At 38.2% G+C, this 12,294-nt stretch overlaps 1 protein-coding gene across 2 annotated transcripts in view; it reads right to left on the reverse strand.

Moving 5' to 3' along the window:
• Nucleotides 1–5,216: 5,216 nt before the first annotated feature.
• gpr158a (G protein-coupled receptor 158a) overlaps nucleotides 5,217–12,294 on the reverse strand; it is a 106,304-nt gene continuing 99,226 nt past the window's right edge. Inside the window, exons 9-12 of one of the 2 annotated variants that reach the window (XM_084103576.1) lie at nucleotides 11,260–11,365; nucleotides 11,022–11,168; nucleotides 10,791–10,874; nucleotides 5,217–10,356 (exon numbers count right to left, since the gene is read on the reverse strand). In XM_084103576.1, the coding sequence (XP_083959702.1) occupies nucleotides 8,422–10,356; nucleotides 10,791–10,874; nucleotides 11,022–11,168; nucleotides 11,260–11,365 (2,272 nt within the window). In that variant the 3' untranslated portion in view covers nucleotides 5,217–8,421. The remainder of the gene's footprint in view (nucleotides 10,357–10,790; nucleotides 10,875–11,021; nucleotides 11,169–11,259; nucleotides 11,366–12,294) is intronic. The other variant, XM_084103577.1, reaches the window with a different exon arrangement.

Consider the following 12,294-nt stretch of genomic DNA (forward strand, 5'->3'; position numbering starts at 1 on the left):
GCATACATGAACGACTGCATAATTATATAAAACAAACAATTAAACAAATAAATAAATAACCAAACAGCTCAAATTTGAAAGTATATAAATGGTGAACATGAATTTAAAACAACACACACTAAATTTAATATTTATGTTGAAAGTGAGATATCACCTTCGTTAAAAATACTAATAATAACAGTGTTAATGTCTACTGTGGATTTGACATCCTCTGACATCTCTTATATTCTTATTTTCTTCTATAATACCATATGGAATATAATATCTAATTAAACCCAGAAAATAAAATTAGAATTCAAATCTAAAACATGAATGGCTTTGTAAAATTTAAATAAATACTTTGTACAAATGAAGATTCATTCAGATTTAATTTGATGCTCTTTGGAACACTCTGAAGTCATGCTGGAGAACATTATCATCAGGTTTAGTTCATGAAGATGGAGTGCTGCTGTATTTGGAGATTTCGAAATACTAAGTAGCCTAATTAATCTTTACTTCCCTGCTGGTTTTGGGCATGAGGATATAAGTGAGTCATAACACAGGCCAGAATCAAACCTGTGTCTCCCACTCATCCTCTCTGGAGCATGTGTGCTAAACGCTATAGGTCACGGTTATGACATCGCTAAAATCTGTATTTAATATACTGAAAATAAAAGGCTCCTCATAATTTATGACATGTATGAATCATTTATGAAATATGAAATGACCTCTGCATTCACCCTTTAGACACAGATGTGATGCAGCAAATCTGAAACAACATTCTTCTCCATTTGTGCCAGTGTAGAGAGAGGCCAGTCTCACTATATTGATTGGCTGTTCGTTCCACTGACAGAGTGCTCTTGAAAAGAGAAATCAATGCTAAAGTGATTTGTTTATACTCTTTTAGTATGCTTTTACCTTACATTACAGCTCATCAGGACTCACAATCCAAAGAGTTTACAGCGACCTTAGGTCATTAAACCTTTAGTATCGAAGGATGGATGAAGCTTGGGCTGTAGAGTTTGTTGGAAGGAGAGGAAAAATGCTACAGTAGCCAAGACTTCAGTTTGGTCACCCCATTATCTTCCCCCGTTAATATGTAATTATGCACTGACAAAGTTTTTGTAGTATTATTAGTGGTGTTTCTACTGAAGAAAATGCATTAAAGGCCCACTGATGTGCCTTGGAATGCGCAGCTTTGTGTGATGCATTGGCATAATTTCCACTGAAACAGGAAGCTAAGGCGGGACATGAATGGCTCCTCCTCCTTTATAGCCAATAGCGTTTAGCTTACCTCGCAGACTGCAAGTCGTACTTGACAGCAGCATGGAAGCGAATCCGAGCGCTGATGATACGTTGGATTCAATAGTAGAGGTGTGAATAAATTCTCGCCATTTCATTCTTAAACTCTCACCAACATTGGTTGCATTGGAAAATGTAAATAAAACTCGAGCGTTTGAGCAACCTAACACACATCTCCAACCCATATTGCTCTGTGACGTGTCAACGGTTGCGTTGGCCAGGTGGTCTTTATAGCAGAGGGGCGGGATGCTTTCGATTCTAGAGAGCATTTGATTGGACAGAAGATGTGATGAGAAGCTGAAGATCCATTTTAGCGGAAGTGAGAGACTCTATGTTTTGAATGCTTATATCTCCTAATTGTGAATTTTGTCATTGTTTTGGAACACACCAGCTTATTCATAACCTCAAATCTAACATATTCATACTAAAAGCTAAAAAACTTAAATTTTGAATTTCAGGGGGCCTTTAAGAACAATCATAACCTTGATATGTAAATAAAGTATCGAGTTTTCCTTTTGTGCGTAACCGGGCCTGAGAGAGGTGTGCTATAAGGCTTAAGGCCCCGATATCGAAAAACTATCTGGTGTGACAATTTAGAACAAAATCAGGCAAAAACGAAGTTCATTTGGAGTTTATTTTGGCCGTTTGAAACAGCTTGCAAAAGCAAACTTCCTGGTTGAACAGGAATCAAGTATTTGCACCACATTCAAAAGGCAGTTGGCTAGACTGATCTTCAGCAGCTTGGCTATTGACAGAAATATGAGGAAGAACCCAATATCATCTTATCCACTTTCCCCATACTGAGCACCAAATGATCCCTGTCAGAAAGACTACAGTGTCTCCATAAAAGCTTTTCCGGAGCTGAGCCAAACGTGCATATGAATATCCTAAAGTGGTTACAATGTAGAAGGCTTTAAAAGGCTTCCTTTAAGTTTAAAGTAAACAAACCTTGCAGAGAACTAAGACTGCCAGGATACAAATTTACTTTGAGAATAGGCCATGACCACTTAGCTGGAGCCTTTGTGTGGAGATCAGTCATTATTAATGAAAGCAAAAATGCTGACAAGGCAAAACCAACCAAGAGATTTTTGCAAATGCAACATATTTGAACCGCTGTTGGCTATGATGCAATTATCATGGTTCTGTATGGAACTGTTTTAACGGTCTCATCAATGGCCCTGTTTACACCTGGTATTAAGATGCGTTTTGGTCGATCGGATCACAAGTAGATTCTCCCTACTCAGTGAAACACCCACTGAGAATCCTGTTGAAAGTGACACACTCTTTCAGTTTAAATCTGAACTAAAAACACATCTCTTTGACCTAGCATACACATAACACATTATAAACTTCTAAAATTCAATGTTAGGTTGCATAGATCAGGTCAGCCGGAACCAGGAACACTCCCCATAAATCCTGATGTACTTGTTACATCAAAAGAAGAATGGCGTCTACGCTAATATTAGTCTCTCTGTTTATCCCGAGGTTTACCGCAGTCCGCCGGATCCAGGCCGTATCCAGATCTGACGAAGGACCTGCGCCTGGACACGACGACAACGCAGTCCTGAAGTGTCAACCAATCTCTCCCCTGTGAAGGCCTCCTTCTCTTCCCTTTACCTCTGTACAGATAAAACATTGTCAAAATAGTTCCGGTTCACATGGTAAGCGATAAATAATTCTGTATTATAATTTTTTAAGGCCAGACAAGTAATTTGTTGAGGTCAATTTGTAAGGCCAGACAAGTAATTTGTTGAGGTCAATTTGTAAAGAAGGACTACACGCCTGCGCACATATATATTCAAACACGCATACCTATAGCACATTAATGGTTTTCTGTTAGAACGGTGTCGTGTAAGCGGACCCTAAATTAATAACTAATGATCTTTGCAACGGAAGTGAATCAATCGAAACTAGCTGGACAATAACTTTATTCTAGAGCTGCTGTAAAGCCAAAACAATCTCTGTTACTGTAATTTCCTATTATCACTGTAAAGTGCTATATAAATGAAGGTGACTTGACTTGACAAGTAGAAGATGGAGACACAATACCCATAGACACCTGGTGTTTTAATCCGTCTCTTTTGTCCACTTACGACCACTTCTGTCCTGATTTCTTCGAGGGGAAGGTGTATGGGTGGGTACATGAATGGCCTTTTTCAGATCTTTTGATCTAATGGACGAAATTCATTTTACATATGAACGCGACCGGAGACAACGGAATACACACGGAGAGCAGCAGCTTTCGTTTCTGCTCTGACAGCCGCAACACCACACCAAACGCTGTGAGTGTGTTAGAAATCAGGAATGGTGTGAAAACATTGTGCTTAGTCAAGTCAAGTATTCAATTTAAACTTGGGTCTTTAGTCGACAAAGTTTAAATCCCGTCTGGCTAGTGCACTTCCCATAATGTTTATGCGTTAGGTCAGTAGATGGAGAGTAGGCGGTCTTTTGTCGCTGTTCGAACGCATTCGACCACATGAGCATTTACACTACGAAAGCAATCCGGTCAAATGTGTTTTCGACTGGAAGAAGAAAGCTCAAATGTTTTAGACCCCGTTTACTACCAGGTGTAAACAGGGCTAGTGTTGTAACAAAAGTCCTAAAGCTGTGAAAAATGGTTTAGTACTAAGTGTGTGTTCACACTTGTAGTTCAGATCTCCTAGTTCTTTTGGCTTAGACCAAAATATAAATTAATGCATGTAGCCCTGGTTCACTTTGCATTCACTCTGTCATTTTTAACACTGAACCTAAAGATACAAAGCAAAAAGCTTTTATCACATCATAAAAGCTTTTTGCTTTGTATTTTTAGGTTCAGTGTTAAAAATGACACAGTGAATGCAAAGTGAACCAGGGCTACATGCATTAATTTATTTTGAGACGGAACTTACCTAAAATCTAAAACAATGCTGTGTGCTGGCCAGTAGCTGGCGATGTCACTTTGTAAGGAAACACCACTACCTATATAATGAACATTTATTACGCATGCACATGATGTCACCGTTTTCACTAATTCGCGTTTGTGTTGTTTACAGAGACGATAAAGCTATCGCTTTAAAAAACGTGCACTTTGAAACCAGATTTCAAATGCTTGAGTTTTCAGGCCACCAAAACGCTGTTGACGTGTAAATGATTGGTCAAAACACATTAAAGTTTTCCGTTTTTAGTGTTGTGTAAATGGCCCCTTAATGTCCTGGAATTATAAACAGAACTTTTCTTCTGTATTGTGACATGAAGGATATGGATTGTGTGTAAAAACCAAGAACCAAGACAGGGACTTGGTTCTATCTTTTGTTTGTTCACTGGATTTTGAGATGCAGTCAAAAATGAATGTGATCTTGCAGTTGATTGTGGATGGCCAGGTTTTTGGACTAAATGAATGGTGAAGAATGACATACACCACCAGAGAAAAGGTAGAGTTATGAAATTTTGATTCAACATTATGAGGTAAAAAAAAAAAGAGAGAAACATATATGGATGAATTGTTCACAAAAATGGCAACTTTAAATGTGCGAGTGAATCCTCAAAATGATTGCTCATAGTGTGTACAGAAAACAGGAGACATGTCTTGAAATTGTGACGATTGAAATAATGATAACCAGTGAAACATTTAACTTCTACCCAAATAGTAGAGCTATTTTTGACCAAAGGAATATTAGTTATCTGCAGAAATATTATTGTCCAGCAACAGTGGAGAGACAGTTTCAAATTTTGTGTCAAGACGCACACCTCTCATCGATTACAGGTTTACTCGGAAATTCTAAGTCACGAAATAGCCTGTCAATGGAAAGTTCTTACCTCCAGGGAAGAATACCTCCAATATGTACTAGACTCTTGTGAAAAGTAATAAGTTTTCAATGTAGGTGCTTTATGTAAACCTTTTACAAAAAACAAACAAACATATTTTCATCATTTTGATTCATTCAGTCAACACAAAATTGCTTTTTGTAGAAATATTTATTGCAGAGGAGGTATTTTTATGTACATGCTATCACAATATTACACAATATAAATCTACCAAATATCTCCATATGTGTATGCTATAAGCTTGTCATAGAGCATTTAATATAACAAGCACATAATACAGTGGGTAGGGTACAGTTTCACTCACTATACAACTTGTAACAGTCCAAAAAAGATCAAAGATTCTTTTTAAAGTTCTATCAAGGGCAGTGAAACATCAGTCTTACTAATTTCTCATTATCATGCAGAAGCAACGAGAGTTAGAGCTAAGACAATACCGCGTTAAGTAGTAGGAGTGTTCCCCCAACACGTGACACGCGGGGCCCAAGTAAACGAGCTAAATAACCAAAATCAATTCATAAATAGATAAATAATTACTTTTGTAAACTCCAAAAACTGAACTAAACATTGCACTAAGACAATGTAATAGGCAAGGTTACCATTAACATTAACAGGTCATGAGCTGAGTGCTTACATCATACTACATAGAAATCAACCTGCAGATGAGTAAAACTTGTAAACTAGAGGGATGCACTACGATACAACAACCATTCCCAGAAACATTCTCTATGTAACAAAGTTGGTCAATTTTACACATCCATCTAGGCATACATTAAGAACGGACTCTGGAGAGTGTATTATTCTTACCAGAGTATGAGATGACTAGACAGTTTAGGAGCAGTAGATCTATAGGTTGCTGAAAGATCCCTTTAGTGTACCTAGAAATCCATGAGCACATATCCTGATGAGGATAGCAGAAATTCTGGGTTCTAAATTATAAGCAGATTATATAAATTTTGGAAGGTGGTGATACTCTCTTGATTGCTGCTTTGTAGTCAATAAAATACTACCTGGGTCATTCTTACTCCGCTGTACAGTTTGTATCAAATATTAAACTCACAATGTTTAAAGATGGAAATAATATGAGATGCATTTTTTTGAAGAAAAGGTTCTAAATGGAACCTTAAAGGGTTCAAAAACCTTTTAGGAGTTTCAATCATGGGATTCATTTTTGGATTTACTTTGAATTAATTTAGTTTTAATTCATTTTTGGAAATAACCCATTAAACATGAAAGTATTATGCAATTATTAAATGCATTTCTCCTTATATAGAACTTTTTTTTTTTCTTTTTTTTTTAAATTTTTCTCTTTAAAATTCAGTCAATAACCCTAGGGTTCTATATAGAAACCCATTAAACCTTAAATTCTTTAGTGATAGTTAATCATGTCAAGCTTGACCAGAGCATATTTCTGAAAGTCTGGTAAAAGACTAAAAGTAGTGCAGAACAGAAATGACCCACTGTGTTAATATAACATGGGAAGATACCCAGAGATCATTGGTCAATTTACCCCACTTAGAGAGATGGAAGTGTGACATCATTTGATTCTTTCACAGAATGTCAAGAATTATATATTTAGGTACAATTTTTTTTTTTTTTTTTTTTTTTACCTCTTTGGTTCACATAACATATGTACATGGTATAACCTTTTCTTCTGTATTCTTGCTAATTCATAGTGCGCACATACAAAACACAAGAATCTGTCAATACATTAAAAAAAAACATTTAGTTACTGTAAGATTGGGTCAAAACCATTTGCAATTGCAATATGTCAACATTTATATGAATATTTCATTACTGGGCATCGTACTGTACAGCAGTTCATGCCTCATGTATTGTGACACCATTACCTTGACATCATTACAGATTACCAATGACCATGTGAGAAGGCATACAAGAGATATGTTAACATTCCAACAATAATTTAGATAGATTGTTGAATTCACATCAGTTGTCTCTGGGGATGTTTCAAAATGTTCTTCTAAGAAATCGTACAATTTCCAAAAAAACAATACAGTAAAAGCTAGATTTTTATTTGTAAACTGATGTAATCATCATAAAATGTTAAAGATACCAGACACATGATAAAGAAATTAAGGCTTGGGTCAGAATTTGATATGACCTACACTGGAATTTGATACGTTTTGTATATTATCATGAGTGTTCTAATTGTAAAAGATAAAAAGGAAAGTCATTATAGATGCAGAAACCTAAATGATTGTGCCCTACGCTGAGAGAAATTATACTGTATCTATGGTCCCATGAACTGAGTAGTGGATTTTTTCCCCCTAGCATACCCCATTCAAAAAGCATTTACAATTTTGTAACATTGCTAATATATAAACTAAACTTCATTTCTTTTCAAAAATAAGATGCTGATTTTCATAAAGTGTTTCAATAAATATTTATGGGCTATGACAAAGGTTTCACATCTCCCAATACAAAGTAAGACTGGTACAGGACTATTTAAATAGGCACATTCAGGATAATATATCAGCAAATTTGGAAGCATTGGAAATGTTTAATTTTTTTTTTTTTACTAGCTTTCTTTCTAGTCAAGAAATCTAAAAAAAGTGTTGCAAATGTGCACATATGATCTCACTGCAGAACAGCATAAAACACCAAGGCCAAAAAGACAAACAAGGGAAAATATGAATGGAGTTATGTCCAGTTTACATCTGTCTTTCTTCTTTACTAAAGTGCTACAGGGTAATTTTCTAGCAGCCATATGAATTCGGCTCACTGTACAAATGTAGTGGTACTCTATTATGCTGTTGAGGTTTGAGTTCTTAGATTTATTGGATTTTACCGCTATCTTTGGCAAAAATGTTTTACTCAAACCAAACGATAATGTATGAATCAAATCAAAACAAGGAAATGGATCAGGCTTACTCCATGACACGTCATGCATGGTCCACACCCTCAGGAACTTGTACAATCTTTTGTGGAAGCCACAGTCAAGGAGGGGCTACAGATGCAGCTGTTATGAGGGTTCAAATGTTAATGAGTATACATGTGGTGAGTATAGGCATCTTGTTTACATTGCACATAAAGAGTTGCATAATTGTAAACTACCGTTTCTATTTAAAGGTTCAACCAATACTTTAGAATCTGGAATGCCTGGTGAGTTGTTGCATTTTTGTATTTTTTTCTTCTTTTTTATTCCAAAAAAACACAAAGGGAAAACAAAAGGTTGAAGAGAAAGGCAGCTTGTGCGACTTGTTGATTTTCTTCTCCAAATCACCAAAAAAATCTATTAAAGTTTATATTCTATGGTGTATTTATGAAAGAAAAAGCACATATAATGAGAACTAACTAACGGTTCACTCAGGTAAAGTGTCATGCTTTTTTTGTTGATGCTTGGTCGTCAAATTCCCAAGGACAGACATCTGCCATTTTAACACCACTAGTAACTCTGCCTTTGGAATTTGAACTTATCTGTTTGCTAGTAGATGAACTGTTGCTCCTGTTGACGTCTTTACTAGTTGCGGCATCTTCAAAATCCCAAGGGCATACATCTGCTTGCTTGCCTTTTGCTAATGCAACATTTGGGCTTTTTTGTTTTTCCATTGAGACAATTTCCTGACTACTCTCAACATCCCATGGACAAACTTCAGCCAGTGTAGACTGGCTGACAGGTCTTTCTTTCGCCTTGCCAGAGGTGAACCTGTCTTTTGTGTTTGATTTCTTTTTGTCATCATCTGGATCCTTTGTTTTCTCTCTTTCCATCTCTAATTTTCTGACAGGGGAAGTTCCCTTCTTTATAGCAGGGGTCTCCTTTGTTTTAGAAACCTGAGAGGAACAAGGGGGCTTTTCAGAGATTGGACCAGAGACAGTCTCATAGTCCCATGGACACACTTCTGCTTTAGGGGGCGGCTGCAGTGAGCTGCCTGTGGATTTAGTAGGTTCGGGGAGAACACTCTTTACTTTGCCCTCTGTAGGTGTATTACCCTTGCCCTTGACTTCAGTAGGCGAGGAGCTTATTTTGCCTTTGATCTCAGCTGGTGTGGTGCCCTTTTTTGGTCTGCTCTTATCAGGGGAGCAAGCTGAGTCCTTTGGCTTGCTTGACACTTCCTCAAAGTCCCATGGACAAATGTCAGCTTTTAGACCCTTGGGGACCTCTCCGGAAGCCTGGGGTTGGGATATGGCAGGCTTACTAGTGGAGTTAGGTTTTGACACCATTGCCTGACTATGGTCCTCATTTCCTTCTTCCCATGGACATATGTCTGTTCTATCTGCAACTTTCTGGTTTGGATGCCTGGCCATAGAGGGTGACTGCTCTGTGCCTTTTTGCTTTTGCGACTTTGTCGCTTTGTTGCTACTTCCATGGACTGTGGTGGTCTGCTCAGGGGCAATGGACACATGTTTCTGGACCTTGTTTTCAGAGGGGGTCGGCAAGTCCTCCAGTTCCCAAGGGCACACCTCTGAAAGGTCATACAGATCTTTCCCCTTGGCTGTTTCTGAGCAAATGGAGGGCTGGCTTCCACTCATTTGTGGCTTCATTATACCGGTTTTGGCAGCTGTCTGCTTGTACTCCACTGATTGGCTGACAATCATCTTTGGATAACCCTCCTTTTCTTCAGCTTCAGCTGAGGTCTTGACATCCTTGTTCTTTTGATTAGCTTTCTTTGTTGAATCTTCCACTGCTTGGGCCTTTCCTGTTAGACCAAGTGTTTTCTCTTTGGCACTGGCAATAACGCTTAGAGATTTCTGCAGCATGGATGTTCTAGGGTGAATAGGTTTCTTATCAGCTGTCAGGTTGTGAGCGCTAGCTGACTTGCACACCAAGGGAACTGACTCTGTTGACTCACTGGCTGCATCAATCTTCTCAGAGGACTTTTTGACCAGCTTCTTGCCCATTAAGGTTTCAAGGAGGGAGCCTTCTGTGGTTGCGACTTCCATCTTGTCAGTCATCGAACTGCTGGAATCCTCACTGTGGTCTCGAACATGGTCATAACTGCTGTGGGACTTTTTAAGGGAGAAAACTTTGCTCTTCAAGGATTCATCTTTGGCAGGCTTAACAGAGTGTGAAGGGTCAAAAGGGTTCTTTCTCAGGACACAGATGCTGTTGCGGGTACTCCCATGTTCACCCAGGTCCTTGTCCTCACGGCTACACTGACGACCCATTGACTCTGGAATCTCAGTTATGCGGCGCATGAGAGAGCGGCCTAGGCCCTTTTTGGAGCTGCGCTTCTTCTGCAGGTGAGGATTGTTGGCCAGCATCTTTTTCCTCTTATATATCTCCAGCTGGGAGTAGAGTTTCTTCAGCTCTTCCTGTAGATTTAAAGACAAAACGGGCCATTAATTCATAACACATGTCAACATGTAGAAATGTAAAAATAAAATGATTCTAGTTACACTGAAGCAGACGCTCTATTGCACAGAAAACATGCAGAAGTCATTATATGCAACTACAGACAGTGCCTCGAAGACGTTAGACCAAACCAACATGCTGTTTTACACTAATTAAAGACAGGACAGTCTGGGACGGTGTCAAATATGAAAATTTTGTGTTTTATTGTTAGGTCTGAAACAGCCTCTGAAGAACTTCAAAGCATTTAGAACAGCCGTGTCAAAGTCAATCAACAAATATTATACCAAGTGCAGAACTTTATCCTATTAGCAAAGTGCCCTTCCTATGAACAAAATGTGGGTCTTCTGTGAGAGACTTCTTCAGCTCTAACAAACAAACAAAAACCTCTGCTCACGTTGGTACGTTTTTCCCAAAGACTGTCGCAAGACCTTACGCCACAGCCATTAATAGAACTTAGCTGGCCCATTTCCTCTGGTGTCTGCAATAAAAAACTGCCATGGCTCAGTATCTTCATCGGTTATAGGACAAGGGGTCAAAAGATTGCAGATTATGAAATTTTAGTTAATTACTAAGGCAGGAGAGAGTCAAGAGGAAAAAGAAGCAGGAAAGAAAACAGGGCACCTACCCGAATATCCTCTGGATCCAGACTGTGCTCACTCCAGGCAGACGTGATGCTGCTATTCAGGTATGACCCAGACCGCCCCATGTCCAATTCATCTTCATAGGCCTCCGTAGCAATGTCATCCCTTAGATGTGTGCCCGCAAACAAGAACTGTGGAAAAGGCATGGATATTTAAGAGATTCTGTAAAATTTGATTTTAGCCAACACATTATCAAAAATGAAAGCTGTTTGGTGGGTTTACCTTTGGCACAAGCAGTAACCCCAAAGTGACAGTCACTGTCAAGTGTGTATGAGCAAAGAATAGCATTAGCATCCAATCCGGGTGCAGCTCAGGGGCTAGAGTGAACCTGTGGGTGGATTTACAGAAAAATGTATAATCACCTTGGCTGAACAAAATAAAACCATTACAATTTCTATACAATACAATTTTGGGTACTTCCCCAAATTTTTTAATTCGTTATCATAATTGGATCGTGGCTGAAACTTTGAAAAATCTGCGCAAGATGAGACATTCCTTTATCTTTCTCTCTACTTTTGTCTGGTACATGTGCATCATAGAAGTGACTCTGGTCACATTCAGAAACGCTTATTCAGACAACCAACTTCTTCATTAATTAAACTTATTTCATATGAACGCATACATAATTAAATAAACATACTGATGCAATCGTGATTGAATCATGACATTTCAAAATATGGTATAGCCCCAGCCATCGTGGGTAATAAGGGTAAATGTTAAAACTTTGTCCAGCTTTGAAGCAGCATCTAATGCAACAAGTTTCGCTCACTCTTCTCCCCCACAGACATTGGAAGTATTATTATTTTTTTTATCAGAATGCAGACTGCACTCACAACAAGCGAATCGGTGAGAACACTCGTTTAAATATCATACACACCAGGACATTTGACTGCACATCACATTTTTGACATTAGCCTATTGATACTGCTTGCAGTCGTAATGCAAGGGACAGGTCTACGGGCCATTAATTAAGCCTTTAAATAAAAGGGTTTTTGAGCTGTTTACACTGTCACATGCAATAAAAGAGGGACAGGAAACAAAAATAAAAAAAAACCTGCCTACCTTACACAACACCGAAGGGGGACTTGCGCTAAGGAGTAGAGCGTGCAAATTCTTTTTTATGCACACTGCAACTGTCACAATATGATGTCACACTCTGCGAGTATGTTTAAAAAATTAATAATTCAACATATAAAAAACACTTTTTAATAGCCCACTAAGAGTTTATTACAAATAAATTACTAAATGCTAAAAATT

Source organism: Abramis brama (assembly GCF_963993115.1).
Source record: "Abramis brama genome assembly, chromosome: 24".
Lineage (NCBI taxonomy): Eukaryota > Metazoa > Chordata > Actinopteri > Cypriniformes > Leuciscidae > Abramis > Abramis brama.